The 20453-nt window shown below is 41.5% G+C and overlaps 1 protein-coding gene across 9 annotated transcripts in view; it reads right to left on the bottom strand.

Annotated features, from left to right (window-relative positions):
* DIP2A (disco interacting protein 2 homolog A) overlaps nucleotides 1-20453 on the bottom strand; it is a 149319-nt gene that overhangs the window by 35695 nt on the left and 93171 nt on the right. For all 9 annotated transcript variants that reach the window (XM_077448193.1, XM_077448185.1, XM_077448186.1 and 6 more), the window contains 10 exons: nucleotides 20275-20403; nucleotides 20069-20188; nucleotides 19776-19973; nucleotides 18862-18953; nucleotides 16122-16232; nucleotides 15905-16028; nucleotides 14620-14729; nucleotides 7994-8096; nucleotides 7257-7321; nucleotides 7044-7137 (listed from right to left, as the gene is read on the bottom strand). In XM_077448193.1, the coding sequence (XP_077304319.1) occupies nucleotides 7044-7137; nucleotides 7257-7321; nucleotides 7994-8096; nucleotides 14620-14729; nucleotides 15905-16028; nucleotides 16122-16232; nucleotides 18862-18953; nucleotides 19776-19973; nucleotides 20069-20188; nucleotides 20275-20403 (1146 nt within the window). The remainder of the gene's footprint in view (nucleotides 1-7043; nucleotides 7138-7256; nucleotides 7322-7993; nucleotides 8097-14619; nucleotides 14730-15904; nucleotides 16029-16121; nucleotides 16233-18861; nucleotides 18954-19775; nucleotides 19974-20068; nucleotides 20189-20274; nucleotides 20404-20453) is intronic.

The raw sequence follows: 20453 nt of genomic DNA, 5'->3' as shown, positions 1-20453 counted from the left end.
ACAGGTTTCTAATTCCAAGCTTTGGAAGTGCTACACACGCCCAAAAAAGGTCATTATTGCACACGGGGCATATGTAGCACGTCCAAATACTTTTTGCTGTGCTCCTCTCTCCCCGTACACAGCCATACTGTTGTGTACACAGAGAAGGTCTGAGAAGCTGCCGCTGTTGAAAAAAAAAAAAAAAAGCAGTCTGACAATGTTTATCAAAACCTACTGAGATGCTATACAAAAGGATACAATTTTATCTTTTCTGTTCATTCATCTGCAGATCAAAAGGGATAAACGATCTGCAGATGATGTCAGTTAAAGCAAGCTGACAAGGAAAAATGTTTCTCAGTTTAACATCTTAGTTTACTTTAAATCAGCCCGAATTACAGTGAGGGAAAAAAGGTTTTGATTCCCTGCTGATTTTGTATTTTTGCCCACTGACAAAGACATGATCAGTCTATAATTTTAAAAGTAGTTTTATTTTAACAGTGAGAGACAGAACAACAACCAAACAAATGCAGAAAAACACATTTCAAAAAAGTTATAAATTGATTTGCCTTTTAACGAGTTGAATAAGTATTTGACCCTTTCGCAAAACCTAACCCCACGACCCATTTTTAACATGGCCCTGTCCATCGTTCCTTTGATGCCGTGAAGTTGTCCTGTCCTCTTAGCAGAAAAACACCCCCAAAAGCATAATGTTTCCATCTCTATGTTTGACGGTGGGGACTGTGTTCTTTTTTTTTTTTCTATCTGGTGTTCAGCTTTTTTTTTCTTTTTTTTCAATCCAAAAACAGTCTTTATTTTAAATTGAGTACATACAGTCCAAAGATTAAGAGTAGTCCATATACAGCAGTTATATACAATCCAATATACATTGGGAACATTACGTATTCACCATAGCCACCATCATCATAGATCTCACATCCTAAAACCAGAGCCCATTTCACCTTACAACTGGAATATGAGTGACTTTGCCTTCTACCCATAATCAATGAGTTATTCATTATGCCGCATACACACAATCGGAATTTCAGCCAGCAAAAGACAGATGAGAGCTTTTCATCGGAAAATGTGACCGTGTGTATGCTCAATCGCAAATTAGCTGCCCAAATTCCGGTTAGCAAAAATTTGATAGCATGTACTCAATTTTCCCGATGAAAAAACGTTCTATTGGAAATTCTGATCGTGTGTATGCAATTTCTACGCGCAAAAACTCAAGCATGCTCAGATTCAACTACGAGATGTAAGCTATTGGCTACTAGGTATTGAACTTCCCGTCGTGCGTGTTCTTTGCGGTCGGAATTTGGTGTGAACGTGTGTAGGCAAGACAGTTTGAGCAGAATTCCATCGGAATTCCGACGGGAAAACCGTCAGAGCTTTTTCCAACGAGAATTCCGATCATGTGTACGTGGTATTAGGTTATCTGCATTATTCCGCATTTAATCTAAAAAATCGGCACATGATCAGGTCCTCCTGGTGTCCCCAACCATGGGTCCCATAACTTCTCAAATTTTCCAGAGCACCCCCTATGCTGGTAAATAACTTTTTCCATTCTCAATGAATTTCCTACTGCAGTAATCCCTTCTTTGACCGTGGGAGGGGAGTCAGACTTCCAATGTAGTTTGCGGCCCCAAAAAAAAGGGACCTCATGAGGGCTTCTCTAGGGTGATGTTCCCATTCAAGCTCATCCAGAAGATTCAACAGACTGTACTTGGGATCCAATGGGACTGACACCTGAAACACTGTGTTCAGGGTATCAATCACCCCCTTCCAGTATACGGGTATTTGGGGGCAGCGACGCGACACGTGTATCAGGTTCCCCATTGTCCCGTTTGCATCTAGTACATGTTGGTTTGGGTAGCAATCCCATATTATGTAGCCTATGGGGTGTGGAGTAGACTCTCAAGAGAGTGTATAGTTGTGGCAGCCTTTGTGTCACATTCAAAGAGCATGTGGTCACTGTCTGTAGAGCCTCCTCCAACTAGTCCTCATCTAGGGGGCCTATATCCAGTTTCCACTTCCTTTTTATCATCAGGGGGTGCTTTATAAGGTATTGGCGGAGCAGTGTACTATAACTTTGGGAGATAAATCCCTTGGAGGTCTCCGCTGCCTTAAGCTGAAAGAAGAGGGGTATGGAATCCATATGCCACTCAGAGGCTAGTCTGGGCCTTGAATGCACGTCTGAGTTGCATGTAATAGAAATGCATAAATGTTGGTAGCTTATACATCTCCCTCAGATTTTAAAAGGTCAGCAATTCACAATTATGAGTAATTTGTCTCAGATATATAATGCCATATTTTTCCACCAGCCTGCATGTTGTAGTTTGGCCAGTTCAGGATAGGATTCATTAGATCGAATAGGACTGAACTCATTAATGCCTGTCACCCCCTGAAGATATCTGGATTTGTTCCATATATTCTTTATTAAGTTATACGTAGGGAAGCTTTTTTGGGGTTTTCCAAAAGCTAATGCCTCAAGGGCAGTTGGAATGGAATTTCCACCCACCTCATGGAGCATAATACTCTCGGAAGCACTGGGGATACCATTTGTCTGTTCTCCCTCCGCTACCACGGTGTCTAGCAGATGTTGCAATTGCAATGCTAGATAGTACAGCCAGGGATTTGGTAATGCAAGGCCCCCATTGTCCTTAGGACGTTGTAGATGCTCCAATTTTATCCTAGGGGCCCGGTTTTTCCAAATCAACTCACGAAATATAGAGCTTACTATCCTAAACGTTTTAGCGGGATTACCACCGGAGAATTATGGAGCATGTATAGCAGTTGGGGCATAAGAATCATTTTAATAAGATTCACTTTGCCTGCAACTGACATACACAAAGTGTTCCAAGTCTTAACACGTGATCAAAATCTGACCAGAAGAGGAGAGATATTAAGTTGACTGTATTCCCTGATTCGCGGGGTCACCCATATCTCCAGATATTTAAAATAGGTAGCTATTGGCAAATCCCCCACTAGGTCCCCATGCTGCATTCGTTCATCATCTATTGGCATCAATGCAAATTTGGTCCAGTTAATTTTTAGACCGGAGAACTTCCCAAAGTGAACAATGGTATCCATCGTTTCCCCTCAGGGATCACTCCGTATTGCCCAGCAGAATCATCCTGTCCGGGATGGTGTTCTTGGGGTCATAGGCAGCATTCCTCCACCAAACACGGTGAGTTGAGTTGATGCGAAAGAGCTAAATTTTGGTCTCATCTAACCACAACACTTTCACCCAGTTCTCCTCTGAATCATTCATATGTTCATTAACTAACTTCAGACGGGCCTGTACATATCCTTTTTTTGAGCAGGGGGATCTTGTGGGTGCTGCAGGATTTCAGCCTTTACAACATAGTGTGTTACCAATTGTTTTCTTGGGGACTATGGTCCCAGCTGCCTTGAGATCATTGACAAGATTCTCCCGTGCAGTTCTGGGCCGAAGGTGAGATCTTGCATGGAGCCCCAGACCTAGGGAGATTCACTGTTATATTGTGTTTCTTCCATCTGTGAATAATCGTAACAACTGTTGTCACCCTTTCACCAAGCTGTTTGGCGATGGTCGTGTAGCCCATTCCATCCTTGTGTAGTTCTACAATCTTGTCCCCGACATCCTTGGACAGCTCTTTGGTCTTGGCCATGGTGAAGAGATTGGAATCTTATTAACTGATTGCTTCTGTGAACAAGTATCTTTTATACAGGTAACAAGCTGAGATTAGGAGCACTCCCTTAAAGAGAGTGCTCCTAATCTCAGCTCCTTACCTGTATAGAAGACACATGGGAGCCAGAAATGTTGCTGATTAACAGGGGATCAGATACTTATTTCACTCATTAAAATGTAAATCAATTTATAGCTTTTTTGAAATGCGCATTTCTTTGCCAGTGGGCAAACATACAAAATCATCAGGGGATCAAATACTTTTTTCCCCTCACTGTAGCTCCTTATTCTCCTTATCCATTAAAATATTATTTTCCTGCTGATTTATTTTTTTGTTTCTATTTTACTAACCATTAATATATAAACTCTTGTTTTTACTTGTTTTGTTCACTAACCTTTTTACAGGTTTCATATTTTAAAAAAAACAACGCACAATTGAAAAACCACCCCACTTTAATTCATTTGTAAATAACCTTTTAATGCCTAGTGCCAGACACATAATTTATAGTCACAGGGCACAGTAAACAAGGCAAATTACAGAATAAAATGTGTGCATCTTATCTGCAAAAATAAAACTATTTTTAAACACTGGTCAAAAGTTTAGTTTTGTTACGGTTAATTGTCTGAGGATTGTGAAACAAAATCATTGTTGTAAGAATATAATTACAAAAAAAGGGCCTGGCTTGTCCTTAAAACAACAATATATATATTCTTTTGTTCTCTTAAGTAATGAAAAAAATATCGCCAAATAAACCAGTCCATAGCAGAATTGTAGAATTTGTGCTGGACCACAGAGGGTTAACAGGTGTGAGAGGTGAAGTAGTTAAAAACAGGAATTGGGTGGCTACAACCTTCAACAAAAACTCTAAGTAGGAAAGGTGTATAGGAGCTTAAAGAGGTTTGTCCCTTTTAGGCTATCATGTGAAAAATACTTTCCCACTTGTATTAACATAGAACCACCAGGGGTCGCTCTATCTGCACTTATGCCAATCAGCCTAATGTAGCCGTTATAAAAAGCTGATCAGCAGTGGTATAAGAGCTGCACCCCTATTTATGGTTATAATTACATAAAGAGAGGAAGGATGCTCCAGCTGCAGTTCTGAAGATGTTAAATCACTTTGGGGAAAAACAGTATCTGCATTACTGATAGGATCTATGGTTGTTTTAATAGGATAGCAGCTACCATATATGGTTATATATTTCGAATAAGTGAAAAATCACTTTGAATTAAATATTTGACTGGTCAAGCACTAGAATTGACTGGAAAGTACTGAAAATCTAGTTCCTGTGCAACAATCATCACATATGTCATAATGCTGACAGACCCATGCAGCTAAATAGTACTAATGAATGGGTAGAAATCCATACATTTTATTGCTTTACAGTTCAAGGCCAGACTTTGCTTAGTGTTTTCCTTTAGAGATCCATTTGTCCTGCACCAGGCATCAGGAATATACAAGATCGGTGCCTTATAGTAAAATTGAAACAAACATGGTACCACATCCAAAAGTATATAGGTCAAAAAAGGAAATTAAATGTGAGGAATGGATTTTAACCAGTTGATTGTTTTTAAAATCATGATTGTAGTGTATCTAGAGTGGTACCAGTAAAATCCATTCCTCACATTTAATTTCCCGTTTTAAGCATCAGGAATAGATGTCAGATGCCATTGTAACATGTCCAGGCATATATACACGATACAGGGCCAAGTCTACTAAAGTTGTACCAACAGAGAATAAGGTGACCTAGAAAGAAGGAAGAGGTGGGCAAGGAGGCCTACAGTGCTTGTGCTGCTTCACTTGGCCCCAGGTATCACCTGTAATACCAGTCTGATTCTGCCAGTTTCTACCTTCCCCCTGTACACGGACTCAGATTTATCATGGCTGCTGAGCCCTGACACCGGAGTCAGTATGTGCCTCCGTCATCCACAGCCCTGCTCTCTCCTCTGACAGTCTCTTCCCTCTTCCTCCCTGTCATCATGAAATTGCTTTCCTCCCCGCCCCTCCCACCTCTATTCAGCTGCATAATGCAGCACATAGGAAAGGAATCCTATGCAGGTATGCTGCCATTAAAGTGTAATGCCCTGTACACACGGTCGGACATTCCGATGACAAAATCCGTTGGATTTTTTTCTGACGGATTTGGCCCAAACTTGTCTTGCATACACGTGGTTGAACAAAGTTGTCAGAAAATCAGATCGTTCAGAATGCGGTAAGGCGGGACTTTTGTCTCGTAATTTATTCTGAGCATGCGTAGCACTTTGTCCGTCGGAATTGTCTACACACAATCGGAATTGAAATGATCGGATTTTGTTGTCGGAAAATTTTAGCTCCTGCTCTCAAATTTGCGTGTCGGAAATTCAGACGGAAAAAGGATGGAGCCCACACACGATCCGATCACACATCTTCCGTCGGAAAGTCTGACCGTGTGTACAGGGCATAAGTGTTTGTTAGAAATGAACAGGGGAAATACCTTTTCTGACACTGCAGCCGTGCGATCACATGATTCCCCTGTGCTGGCCAGCCTCTCTCTATGGAGAGAAGCAGGAGGGGTGGAGATTTCCGTGTGACATAAGTCAGCAAGCAGAGGGGAATCGTGGGCCCTCCCACTTCTCTGCAAAGATCAAGGCTGGCCAGCACAGGGGGATCATGTGACCGCACAGCTGCAGTGTCAGAAAAGGTATTTCCCCTATTAATTTCTAACAAACACTTACACTTTTATTAATGGCAGCATACATGTAAAGTCACTCTAGTGAGTTTACAAACACTTTAAAGGCACATTTTTATTTTTTTTTCGTTTTGGATAGAGTGGAGAGGAATTAGAACATCTGTCAGTTTTTATTGCTGTCTGTGACCCCGTTAGGGAGATTCTCCCTCTCCATTTGTCTTGTTTACCATTATTAATCGAAAGTTAAAGTAAAAGAAATTACCAATTTTGGGTTGTGTCCAGAAAAGTGATAGTGGGAAAATCTTCCAATGGGGACACTAGTTCTGGTGACCTGGGTGTCCAAGGAATTCCCTTAATTTACAGGGATTTTTTTCTCACTTCCTGTTTGGCTATGGGACAGCAAGTGAATGAAAATTTCTGCAATGGGACACAGATGGTGAAAAAAAACTGACAGGGGTTAAAACCCTCTCTTGCTCTATCCAAAATGAAAAAAAAAAAAAAAAAAGTTTTGCCTATAGTTCTACTTTAATAGCTTAATGCAAATGTGGACATATTTAAAAGGTCTAATAAAATGTATTTAAGAATTCACAATAAAAAATACCCAAGGCAAGACAGTATAGAGAAACAATCATACATATATCTGACATTTATACAACAATCAAAAACAAGTAATATTCAAATTATGTCTTCACCATTTGACAGAAATTTCCAGAAATTACAGGTAATTTACCTTTATAAGAGCTGACCTTTTGAATCCAAGACAATGGATTCACCTTCATCAGTGCATATGGGATGCTGACTACATGCATGCGATTCATAACACTCTGCAAGACATAATAAACATATTAATTCATTATTGAGATTCTAACAGGAACATTACATGATATGTATGTATGCATGTATGCATGCATGTATGTATGTCCTGCAGAAAACAGACACTCACAGTAAGCACTCCATGCCACAGGCCAGCATCTCTTTTAAAGTCCAGAACATTAATCAATGTTTCCGCTAGAAGAAAATAACAAAAGCTATGTAAATATCATCTACATTTTTAAACAGGATGTGTCTATACTTATTTATTATGTACTATTTATTTTTTTGGCCGGGGGGGGGTGGGGGGGAAGCTGCACAAAGGTTTTTTTATCTTCATGTATATAATGCATTGAAAGTAAAAAAAAACTTTAGCACCATTTTAACTGTTCACAATTGGCAAAACGTGTTAATGATCTATCTCTATAAAGGAAAATTGTACGAAAATCGGTAGATTGGTAGTACACAGCTTTTGAGAGCTGATGGCGACAGTTCATTTGATATTATCCAAAGGGGATAAGCACGCAAATTTCTCTCATACAGTACCAGGTCGTTCGATGCTTGTTTAATCAGTACTGTTGTAAGTGAAAAATACAATACAAATCCACTAAATCACATTACATCACTTCAGAATTGTTATTCTGTCATATGAGAATTTTTGTAACTTTAATAAACTCCTAATTTTCCATATGAGATTAGCATACAAAAAAAAAAAAAAAACAAGATCATTCATCTGATAATCTCATTGTGTGTAGCAGGCATAAGGCTGTCCCGTTTACAACATTAGCTGCACAAGAAAAACACCAAATACAGCTAAAACTAAAAGACACTGTTTCACCAATTTAGGATGATCCCATTTGTCACACTTACCTTCTGAATAACCACAAGCCTGTGTTAGGGCATGGCAATGAGCCAACATGGCTGACTGAGACACGGTAACCCCCATGGTACATCCCTCTTTGCTGGTTTTGTACTGTACACAAAAGGTCAAATTAAAGAATTAAAGAAAATAATATATATGGTATTGAAAATACATTATTTTGCCAGAAACAAAATTATAATATTAATCACATTCAATTTTCTGATTTGTGCAACGCTACAGCAGTAATGTAACAAAATCTTTGTGTCAGGGATTGTCCATTTTATGGTAACATTTCCAGGGTGACTACTGTCAATAGTAATCAAATTCTGCAATTTGTAAGTCTCCATAAGATTCAAACATATAAGGCATATTATAGTTAATCTTTGCAGTAAATGAATGTTTATGCACATGGCATTAGCAGACTATCTCCAGGAAACCTATTTCTAGGTCTTTCATTTAAGCTTCCACTAACACCTAAATTTGACCCAGGAAGAACACAGGAATTGATTCTTAGACCACAGGTTATATATGGATACCTTCAGGTGACTGGACACTGGCAAAAGATTTGCTGGGAACCACACCTTAGTGTACCCATATTACCCTGTACACTCCATGGGGCGCTAGTTATTTAGCAAGACATCACAGAGCAAGAGGGGAGGGAGGGACCCGTGTCCTGTACTACAAGCCAATATATGGAATTTGCAGCTCTTGGGGTTTGCAGTGTACAGGTTCAGTCTTGGCATTAACAGGAAGAACTTGGCCAAGTAGTAGAGTGGCAGAACGTCTCCTAGATAATGCGTTTGCATGTGCATATTGGGAATATTCCCCGATTCTGATTTTGCCAAATTTCTTTGTTTAGTGCCAATAAATTGGTAGCCCATCACTGGATACAGCCTCTTCCCCTTACATTGGAAGAGTGGATAGCTGACAATAATAATTCTCTCCCTCTTAATAGATGAATATATGTGCAGAGGCTGCTCTACCAAATATAACAAAATTTTGGATCATTGGTTGCAAACTGTAGACACCTGTTCTTAAAGTCCTGAAGATCTAGACCAGTGATGGCAAACCTTGGCACCCCAGATGTTTTGGAAATACATTTCCCATGATGCTCAACTACACTGCAGAGTGCATGAGCATCATGGGAAATGTAGTTCCAAAACATCTGGGGTGCCAAGGTTCGCCATCACTGATCTAGACCCACTCGCGGTGATCAGTACAGTTATACAAATGTGTTTGTTGTGAACCCTTATTGGGGCAGGGAGGGAATGCTTCTCTGATTACTTGGGGACATACCCCCCTAGTACTGCCAGTCTTAGGCCCAATTGTGCAGGCCATATTTATCATCTTATGCTTTTCTTTGTATTTCTAAATGTCACCAGGGTGTTGTTTTTGTTTTTATGTTTAATTCAGTTGTACATAACCATAAATGCTATCCTGTACTTTGTATTAAGCAGGATACATTTAGCTGCAATCTCTTGCTTGTCATCAATAAAGGTTTGTTATCTTAATTAAAACAGAGCTCCACCCAAAAGGGGAAGTTCCGCTCTAAGGACACTCATGTTAAAGAATTGGCACCTTTGGGGGGGGGGGGGGGGGGAGCGGCGCGCGCAGCAGATACCCGATTTTGACCAGTACCCGCTCCCACTTCCTTTCTGAACTGCCTAGGCAATCAGAGTGGAAGTTCTCCTCTCGCATGCACAGTGAGCACCTGGTTGTGAAGCCGCAAGCTGTCACAGCTAGGTGCCCATAGTGAAGATGTCGGCGCAGAGGAAAGAAGAAAGCAGACGAAACTGACTGGGATGAGCACACCACTGTATCGTGGGACAGGTGAGTGGCTGTTTTTTAAAAGTCAGCAGCTACAGTTTTTGTAGCTGCTGACTTATTTTTTTCATGGGAGACTGGAACTCCTCTTTAAATTTCACATGCATAGAGTAAAAAGGCATCAAAATTGTCAGGAGGGGTGAATAACTCTTGGAGTTAGGTCAATCAATGTATAAGGCTCTAGCTGGCCTAATCAAGAATAAGTAAAGACTTTCTAGGAATAGCCTCTAGGTGTAGCTAGCCAGAGACTAGTATGCACTGCAATACACTAGTTACAGAGTCCACAGTAGCCACCATGTGGCAAGATGCTGAAGAAATTAAATTCTGGCAGTGAAAAATCTTTAGCAGACTCCACTAAAATATCAGCATTCCTCTTGCTTTCTGCAAATGGAGGTGCACCAGACACTTCAGGCTGTAACGCAAGAAAGTAGTCAGGGGGAATACAGGCAGAAGAGCGTTTAACTCAGAAGTGGCAATTGTCTTTGGAATAGATCATTGTGACAGAGAATTCTGCTTTAGACAGACAGGCTGCATGTTGCTCATCTGTGGAGGAGCCAGATTCCGAGAGCTGATAGTGTAAGATCTTGCTCCAGAACAAGGGAAAAGCTATCAACCTAAATCAACCTGAGAGGAAATTAGAGTTTCCCCTGGGCCTGCAGCTGAATCTCCGCTGTTTGTTCCTTGTGCTTCTGCTCCCAAGTGACTGTAATCCAAATGAGGATATTCCCCTGTGAGGTACTTGGAGAATGGATGTGCAGTGAGGGGGTTCAGCGAGTCCAGCATGAAGAAACCACAATAATCCATGTGCTGAGTTATTCTGGCTGTGTCTCTGAGGTATCAGGCAAAAGTTGGGATGCCAAACATCAGCCTGCCATGTTGGCCGGAAGTGCACATTTTGAGTCTTATAAGCTCTATGCTACTAGCCCAAGAGGAACTTCTTACAGCAAGATGGAAGGAAAGACCTTCAAGCCTAAACAGTTAAATGTTATAATAACACTGTGTTATGAGGCTAAATAAAGCAGAATAATAATAATCAGGGTAAAAACACTTATAGTGTAGATTATCTCATAGCCCATGCATTCAAAAGGAAACGTGTGCATAGCACTATCCTGCAGGATGCAAGGATATAATATACTGTTTACTACAGACCCAAAAAGAAATGTATAGCCATATGGTGGGCATAACCCTAAGTGGGTTTTCAGGGTCTGGGTGCCATAGGAAAATACCATGGCCCTTCACTTGTAAAGCACATTGTTGCTAACTCACTTGTTGCACCGTGTACCAAAGTGAGCGCCAAATGAAAGATCCAGTGCCCAGAAGAACTTTACAGGCTGCTCATGCTGTGGGGTCCCGCCTAGTTCCCAAGATGAACATCGTAGGTAAACAGTCCAGAAACTGCTGAATCAGCAATAAGCAGTTAGATCTTGATGGAAGTGTCCGTTGAAGAAGGAAAAGAAAATAAATCCCCTTACTGAAGTTCATTGAAGAACACAGGAAGTTGAATTATACTGCCACCTATAGGCAGCAACAAAAAACTGTAGGCAAGCCCAGAATGACCCCCCTACCGCTAGTAGCCTACCTCAGTTTTGTAGCAAAGCAATACATAGAGCAAGATTATAAATCATAGGAGCGCATATGTTCTGCGATGGACTCCAAGAAAAGGACTTTATGGCAAGTACAAAATTTTTTTTTCCTTCACCTCAATAAAGGGACACAAGAACTTACTCATCTTCAAAATGTTCAAAAGCAGTCCAACTGATGTGTGGGGAACACAAGAAACAATTGCAAACAGATCAATGAAAGCAACAGGAAACTGGGGAGTTCCTGCAGCTCAAATAGCCTGAAGTGCTTTACACCCAATGTTGACATCAGATAAGGCTGCAACATCCACCTGGCAGAACTTGGAGAATGTGTGAACAGAAGTCCAGGTTGCAGCCTTGCAAATTTGGTGAACAGATGTTTGATGCCAAAAGCCCAAGAAATACTCGCAGATCTAGCAAAGTGCTTTCACAGGAACAATTGGAATTCAATTCCTGGAACTATAAAGCCGCGTACACACGGGCGGATTGTATGGCCTACTTAGTCCGTCATACAATCCGACGGACAGTCCGTCCTACTTTCGAATGAACGGACTTGACCACACACGGATGCACAAACAGTCCGTCGAAAGCTTGCGCGATGACGTGTACAGCACGTACGATGGGACTAGAAATAGGAAGTCCAATACACAGCAATGCAACCTTTCGCCGTGTAAATCCTTTCTGAGCATGCGCCATTCTTAGTCCGTCAAACTGGCCTACTGACGAGCGGATTGTCCGCTGAAACCAAAGTATGACGGACAATATTTCGAAAAATCCGAAATACTTAGTACGCCAGACTGCACGCTGAAAAAGTCAGCTGAAGCCCACACACGAGCGGACTGTCCGCTGAAATGTGTTTCGACGGACTAAGTAGGCCATACAGTCCGCCCGTGTGTACGCGGCTTAAGCTGGATGATGACCTGTCTGAGCCACAGAGAGAGGGTGAAATGAGAAGCTAGTGCACCTTACAGGGTTCATACAGGATTACAAAAAGGGAATCGGTTGTCCTGAAACAAGCAGTAGCTAAGAAAAAGGCTCTCTAGCCTAAGCCACATTCAGACCACAAAGGGAAATTTACCATTGGTAAACTGGTGACAATCTCTCCTGGAGTCCCAATTAACCACTTGCTTACTGGGCACTTAAACCCCCCTCCTGCCCAGACCGATTTTCAGCTTTCAGCGCTGATGCACTTTGAATGACAATTACGCGGTCATACAACACCGTACCCAAATGAAATTTTTATCATGTTTTTCCCACAAATAGAGCTTTCGTTTGGTGGTATTTAATTACAGCTGGGAGTTTTATTTTTTGCTAAACAAACAAAAAAAGATGCAAAAAAAAACAAACAAAAAAAAAAAATCATGTTTAATAGTTTGTTATAAAATTTTGCAAACAGGTCAATTTTTCTCCTTCATTGAAATGCGCTGATGAGGCGGCACTGGTGGGCACTGATAGGCATGGTTAAGGTGGCACCGATAGGCACAGATAAGGCGGCACTGATGGGCAAAGATGGGCACAGATAAGATGGCACGGATGGGTGGCACAGATAGGTACCACTGATAGATAGGACTGATGGGACTGATGGGCACTGATAGGTGGCACTGATAGGTGGCTCTGATGGGCGGCACTGATATGTGGCATATGAGGTGCAGCACTGTTGTTGAGGCAGATTGTGGGCACTGATAGGTGGCACTATGGGCACTGATGGGTGACACTATGGGCACTAATGGGTGACACTATGGGCACTAATGGGTGGCACTATGGGCACTAATGGGTGGTACTGATGGGTGGCACTTTTACTATATGTATGTTGCACTGGCAGGGGGCAGGTGGGCACTGATGACTTGACCGTGATCGGGACTGAAGTCCCTCTTACGGCCGCCGGTGATCGGCTTTTTTTTTTCTCCTCGCGCTGTCAGCGTGAGGAGGAAAATAGCCGATTACCGGCTCTGTTGTGATCACATGATCAGCTGTCATCGGCTGACAGCTGATCACGTGGTAAGGGGTCGGGATCGACCCCTTGCTTCGATCCGTGATCAGGCGAGTCTCAGACTCGCTGATCACAGGGCGCGCAGGCTGCTCGTGCACGGGACGACGTCAATAGATGTAGTCCCGGCAAAGCAGGTCCGCGCTGTAGCCGTCATTCGGCTATAGCGCGGATCTCAAGCGGTTAAACTATAAAATACCTGTAGAAAAGGAAAAAAGTATACCTTTCCTCTGGCCTTAGAGGGACAGGGCAGCCCTTAAAATTTCCATTTGCCTGCTCACATTAGGTGAGTGTGAAGCAGCATCGGTGGGGTGGGGAGGAGGTTGAACAGGAGCCGATTCTCCTCCCAGCCTCAGCCCCTTGCCATTCTCTTAGCATACAGGCCTGGCACACAGCAGACGTTGGCAAAGAACTAGATGGGACAGGGAGGGGGGTTGGGCGGGAGCTGCCAAGGTTTACTTTCCCTATTAACAAGCTGGTGATTGGTTTGGACTGCCAGTTAATAAGAAAAGTTAACTTTGGCAGCTCCTGCTCCCCTGGCCAGTGCTATGCTTCGCTGTAAATCTCTCTGCATCCTAAATCAGTGAAAGTGTCTTTCATTGGTTTTAAATTTTTTAATGCTATATTTAATATAGCATTAAAATATTTACTTAACAAGGCAGTAATGATGTGTACAGTGCTTATAGTAGCCAATCTTATTTTAACCTGATTGCATTTATCGCAGATCAATAAAATATGCTTTATGTTAATATAGTTAAAATTGTTGTTGTTAATATTTATTTCTGTAACTTAATTCTGCATAAAACATTTAACAGTGTAATTTCATGAGATAATTTACGAGGGCATGTTTAGGGTCGGGTAAGGGTTGGGTGGAGCAACTGGTGGCGAGTAACTCTTAAGGCCTGGCCCTGGCTCAGGACTTGAAATTTTGAGCCCTGTCCTAGGGAATGGTGAGCACTCCAAATCTTGTGAGAAGACACTGCAGAACAGGGCTTGTAACCTCTTCTCATGAAGATTTGGCAATTCAGTTCGCATTGTGCGCTATACAAGTATTTCATTCATTCATTCATTTGGAGAACTCTACTTTACAGATTTTACTAGGGGTGCAACAATGAGGGGGTTGAGGGTATCACACTTGAACAACAGACTTTAAAATTTAAGTTCAAAGCCAGCCTTACTGCTTTAACATGTAAAATACCTGATGATCAAGGCATAGTCTGTAGAAAACAACATTAAATTGTACCTCTATATACGCTGCATCATTGCTTGCATCTCTGATATGTGGATGCCAATCCTTGGGAGGCTTCATTAAGTGCTTTCCATCAATAACAAACCATGCCAAACGAGGCCAGCCTGTAAGAGAGAACACTTATCATAAATATATATTTTTAAATATTTGCTTTTATGTATTTCAATTATATTACAGTTCTGTGATGTGCAAGACAACTTTTCTCCTTCAAGTTGCTTTTTAAAATGTAACCTTATGTTGTTCACAGCCAACACCCTAGGATTCATTTATAGCTGTGCTTTCTTATAATGTGGCTCACAGTAACCCCTTAGCAGGTACTAAATGCCAGTTTATATGGAAAATGCTGCATTACAGTGTTAAAATTTGATTAGCTACAGTATAATCTATAAGGGACAAGCAACTCTGATTAAGAGAGCTGGTCCACCCTCCAGTCCCATTTTTATTTGTTTTTAGTTTTAGAGTAAGGCCGCGTACACACGGGCGGATTGTCTGTCCAACTTAGTCCGCTGAACCGTGTTTCAGCGGACAATCCGCTCGTGTGTGGGCTTCAGCGGACTTTTTCAGCGGACTGTCTGACGAACAAAGTCTTACGGAATTTCCGTAATTTTGTCCGTTCAAACTTGGTTTTGTCCGTCCAAACTTGGTTTCAGCGGACAGTCCGCTCGTGTGTAGGCAAGTTGGACGGACTAAGTATGGCGCATGCTCAGAAAGGATTTACACGGCCGAAGGTTGCATTGCAGTGTATAGGACGTCGTTTTTCTAGTCCCGTCGTACGTGCTGTACACGTCATCGCGCACGCTTTCAGCGGACTGTCTGCTCATCGTGTGTGTGGTCAAGTCCGTTCATTCAAATTTTGAACGGACTGTCTGTCGGATTGTCTGACGAACTTAGTTGGGCAGACAATCCGCCCGTGTGTACGCGGCCTAAGGATGACTTAAAAATGTTGTACGTTTTTTGTCCCTGTCTGTGATGCCAATGCAAAAAATGAGGTTTGGTAGTCACCAGTACACAAAAGTATGAACTGCATTAAAAATATTACGTTTTAATTCGTATACACCTCTACTAAAAAATGTGTTTTTGTTTATGTTGATGTTGGAGAGGTTTGTCATCATGTCCTGTGCAACCAATAAAAAGGGTTTTGTTGGAGTTGGACTTTAACTTTCTCACAGTTTTTGTGACGCCACACTTGTTAAATTTGGATGTGGCTCCTGAGTTGTCAAAAGGAGAGGATACGCCTTATATCATTTTCTTTGTCACATGTGATGAGCTCACTGATTACCTTTGAATGTCACAACGTCCCCTGTTTGGGCTTTAGGCAGTCCTTTTTGGCAAACATCAGTGGTAAGAGCAAGTGATACCCCACAGCTACCCAGGAGGAATCCGATCTGCTGACCGCCAGCATCCTGCAGAGAAGTAGGTGTATACAATCATGTGTACATATACTGTACATCAGGTGTGTGTTTTATTACCCTGGGCTGTCGATTAATTTTCATTACCTTCCTAGTCAGTGGCACTTCAATAGGCACAGGAATAAGGTCTGAAAGGAGGCATCCATAAAATGCTACCATAAACATCACAGGGTCACTGTTGGGAAATACAAGTGCCACCTGCAAAACAGAAGCAATTACTATTCATTTCTTTACTGCATCATTCTCAAAATTGTGAACTCCTCTATGTGATTTCTAGCTGTGCAAAAACACAATTAGTGCCAGAAAATTATATACTTTAGATACAGTTTCAACTAAAAAAAATGTTTTTAGAGTGTATATAAAAAAAAAAAAAAACAATGCCCCCATTCTCCTCAAACTAATCTTACTACATTTCACATACTGTATATCATGCAATGTTTATTTGAATCAATGTAACATAGCCCAAAGCACCCAAAAACAATGTGCACATATTACGTCAGCTAGTTCAAAATCCAAAGACAGGTATTCCAAAATAAGTTCCTCCAAGTGCGTGCACCACCTCAAATTAGCAATCCGTTCATCAACAAGTTGATAAATCTCTAAAGCGGTCTCCACCAACAGCTGAATATTCAGACACTCCCCAAACAAATTTGACCCCTATTAACTAGAAGACCATATTAGCATGGAAAGTATCCAGTAAAGTTAATCCACAATCGCCCTGTTAATCATGGCGTGTGAGCGGTAACCCACGTAAACAATGCAAATAAATGGGACATCATTGTGTTGGTTACATTAGATGCATGGATTATAGCACATTTGCCAGAAATCGGCTATGTTTATTTGACACACATGAACACTATACGATATATGTATATAGTTTTGAATAATATTAGTAGCTTCTTCTTGGAATGTAACTTGGCTATAATAGTCAGCTAATCGCAAGCATCATTTCTACTTTTCTTTAAGTTAATAAACTATAAACATTATTAAACCTGTCTTACATAACCCAACTCATATTTTGGACTTAAAGTGGATGTAAACCCACTCATCCTTTCTAAACTACTGCCATAGTGGTTATCTATAAGGATATGCATGCCTCCTGCATGTATCCTTAGCTGTCAAGTGTCTCCCACCTGTCTGTTATGAGACCCAAAAAACTGCAGATTCTGTGGGTGGGTCTGTTGTCCATAGCACAACTACACTCCCCTTGTCAACATGCATTTTCTCCTGTGTATTGCTTACACTGAACTTCTTCTATGATCACCAACATCCAGTCAAAACCCCAAAAAATCACCACATGACTTCAGCATGTCCAATCATGCTGAGGTGTGGAGTAGCTAATCCTGGGACAGCTGGAGAAGAAAGAAGGAGGGGATCTGAAGTACACAGAATGCCTCTCTCAGGCTCCTGTATGAGATATGTAAATCACCTGTCACTCACAGCAAGGGGTAAAAACTGACTATTTCTCTGTGTGTCAGTTTTTATCTCACTGAAAAAAGATAAGAGGCTTGCTCAGAGCTTGATTAACTCTTCGTGACAAGACTGGGCACAGTTTTTTGGGGGTTTACATCCACTTTAATGGCCCTTCACTGAAACTTTTTTTTTAACTGGAGATTTACCGCACCAGTTAATCAATTTAGCAGCATGTGTCACTGTGTGACGACATCTGAATGCTGTATAGATGTGCACAGGAAACCGTTTACTATAGTAGACTCTAAAGTGGAATTAAACGTAAAAAGCAAAAAAACACTAACGCTCAGGGTTTTTACCTCAGAAGAGACCTTTTCTGCGATAGATGCTTCCTGATGCCTGTCAGCAGTAATGTACACTGAGCCGTGCACATGCAGCTCATATCACATTACAGCACCCGCTCAGTGTCATGGTGATGTCACTACTGTGCGTGTGTGCAGGAGTGACGTCATTGCGGCCTAATGGACAAAACCCAAAAGAAAAACTGGAGGAAGATGGAAGCGCCCCTGCATCGACAGTGCAGCACTGAAGGGGTTCCATTTACATGAAAAATCTGTTTGTGCTAGTATGCACAAGCCATAGCTTGCTGTATGGCAGGGTTTCTCAACTAGGGTTCCTCCAAAGGTTGCTAGGGGTTCCCTTGAGCAATGAGCAGTTTCTGCCTGTCAGATAATTTCTCATGGACACCACTGATATATATATATATATATATATATATATATATATATGAGATAGCTTGTCACTGTCACACTAATATATCATGAGTTGTATGTAGATGTAGTAATTTTTAGCAGGGCTCCTTGATACCAGAAGGTTATTTTAAGGGTTCCTCTGTGTTAAAAAGGTTGAGAAATATTGGGTTATGGGTTATTTGTTAGTTAAGAGTTAAAGTGGAAGTTCAGCCCAAACAGTTCAGCCAAAACACTAAACCTACTCTCAGCCACATAAACCTTAACTATCTAACCCTGTAAAGAAAAAAAAAAAATCACTATACTTACCTTTTCTAAATCCAATTCAGTCCAGTCTACAGTGGCAGAGTGTTGTAGAGAGAGACAGCCGACAACAGTTGGGAAATTCACGGGAATCGATGTCACCCATAGAGTTACTAGAGGGCTTCTGTTGTCAGCTTTCTCTCCTGCACACACCTACATGGTGAAGCCACCGCTGACAGCTCAGGAACCGAACCGGAGCCACTGCAGAATAGGCAAGTATAGCAAGCTTTGTACAGGGCTAGACAGATTTAGAATGAGTAGGTTTAGTGTCACTGAGAACAAATGTATGACCTTTTTTCTTTCATTCATAATGTCCTTGGCTGTATATATTTTTGGTGCAGTCACACTGTTGAGAAGATACTCACCCTATCTCCAGGTTTAAGAAGCGATTCATTCTTGTTGGTCAGCTTGTTCATCAAAGTGTAGGCGAGTTTAACACTTCTACTCCACAATTTTCCTAAATACAAAAATAAAATAAAACAATATTTATGGGCAGCCTGAAGACAAGAAACAACCTCAAATTCCATCACATGACTACATGCTGAAAAGCTTTCTTAGGCTAGGTTCACACAAGCCAAATCTCTGAAAAGCAATCTGTGGTAGTGGTGGCAATCTCTGAAACAGCAACACAGTGAACTGAGGTGTACAGAAATGTATTTATAATCCAAACAGAAGGGGTTAAAATCCAGCAGGAAAGATGATGACATGTTTCAGCCTTTATGGACCTTGGTCAAGGCTTAGTTGGCTTTTTTGGAACTATATGTGTTGCAGGAGGTGATCCTGCTGCCTCGTGAATGCGTGTTTTTTTTCCCTGATAAATGCCCCTCTATAATAGGGGTAATGCGTCACAACCACAAGCCTTTTGATTCATTGTTGCGGCAGACCCGATTGACTACAAAGGTCAAGTTTGACAGGCGCTGCAGCCTGTCAGCTCAGTATGTTTTTTAAAATTTTGATTGGAAGAGGGGAAGATGGTGACTCAGTTTTAGTGGATAAAGTTTAGCTTGAGCTATTAAACTTTGTAAACAGACTTTTTAAAACAAAGTAGATAAGAAAACAAAACAGGGAGCCTAAAGCTCCACCTGCTGGGTGTAGGTGAAAATAAAAAAAAATATTGATGAGAAATATGGGCCAAATCAACCATACAGATCCACTAGACAATGAAAAAAAAAAAAAAAAACGAAATAACCTCATTCCTTAACTCTCAAAGAGTTACTTCACTTTCGTTCATGAGAGTCAGAATCCTTTCATCAGACAAAAAAGGAGGGGCGCATCTTACCATAGGTGAGAGTGTAGACTGCTTTCCCAGTGGTGTCCAAGGAAGTAAGACATGGTGTCTTGGGCTGAGTAGTCCCCCACCGATGAAGAGCAGTTAACAATGATGGAGGCCAGTTAGAAACAACGCCCAGGGGTTCCCCCTTAAGCAGTGCCATCTCTGCACCTTCTGGTTTTGGTTGGTTGGGATCTGGCTGCTGAACTGCACAATGAAAAAAGAAAAGGATAGTATGAGGATCCATACTGCTTCAAAATTTCTGAATTCACCAGGAATTAATATTTGTCCACCACTAATACCTTCCAGGAGCTCTTCAAAATCGTCCACAAAGAACTCTCTGAGTGGGGGACGCTTTGGTCTTTTTAATGTATTGAGGAGCTGTTGAATTTTGGACGAGACTCTGCTGTTTACTGGCACACCTATAGGGGAGGAACAAGGGGGTCAGACCACTGTGTACATGTCAGGTTAGCATGACTACTCGAAGCATCTAATAATACTAACGCACCATCTGCTGTTTCTAATATGCTGGTGTTGAACCCCTGTGGCACGCCACGAACAGATGCCACCTGTGGACGTTCATGAAGAGAATTTCCTAGGAGTCCGGTAGTCACGTCAGGTGGTGCAGAAACACTCTCTGGTTATCAGGATGAAGAACATGACACATGGTTCTGATCACAGTCTGAA

This window comes from Lithobates pipiens, unplaced genomic scaffold (assembly GCF_037356315.1).
Source record: "Lithobates pipiens isolate NorthernLeopardFrog02 unplaced genomic scaffold, aLitPip1_a1.2 Scaffold_22, whole genome shotgun sequence".
NCBI lineage: Eukaryota > Metazoa > Chordata > Amphibia > Anura > Ranidae > Lithobates > Lithobates pipiens.
This window is presented reverse-complemented; position numbering and strand designations above follow the sequence as displayed.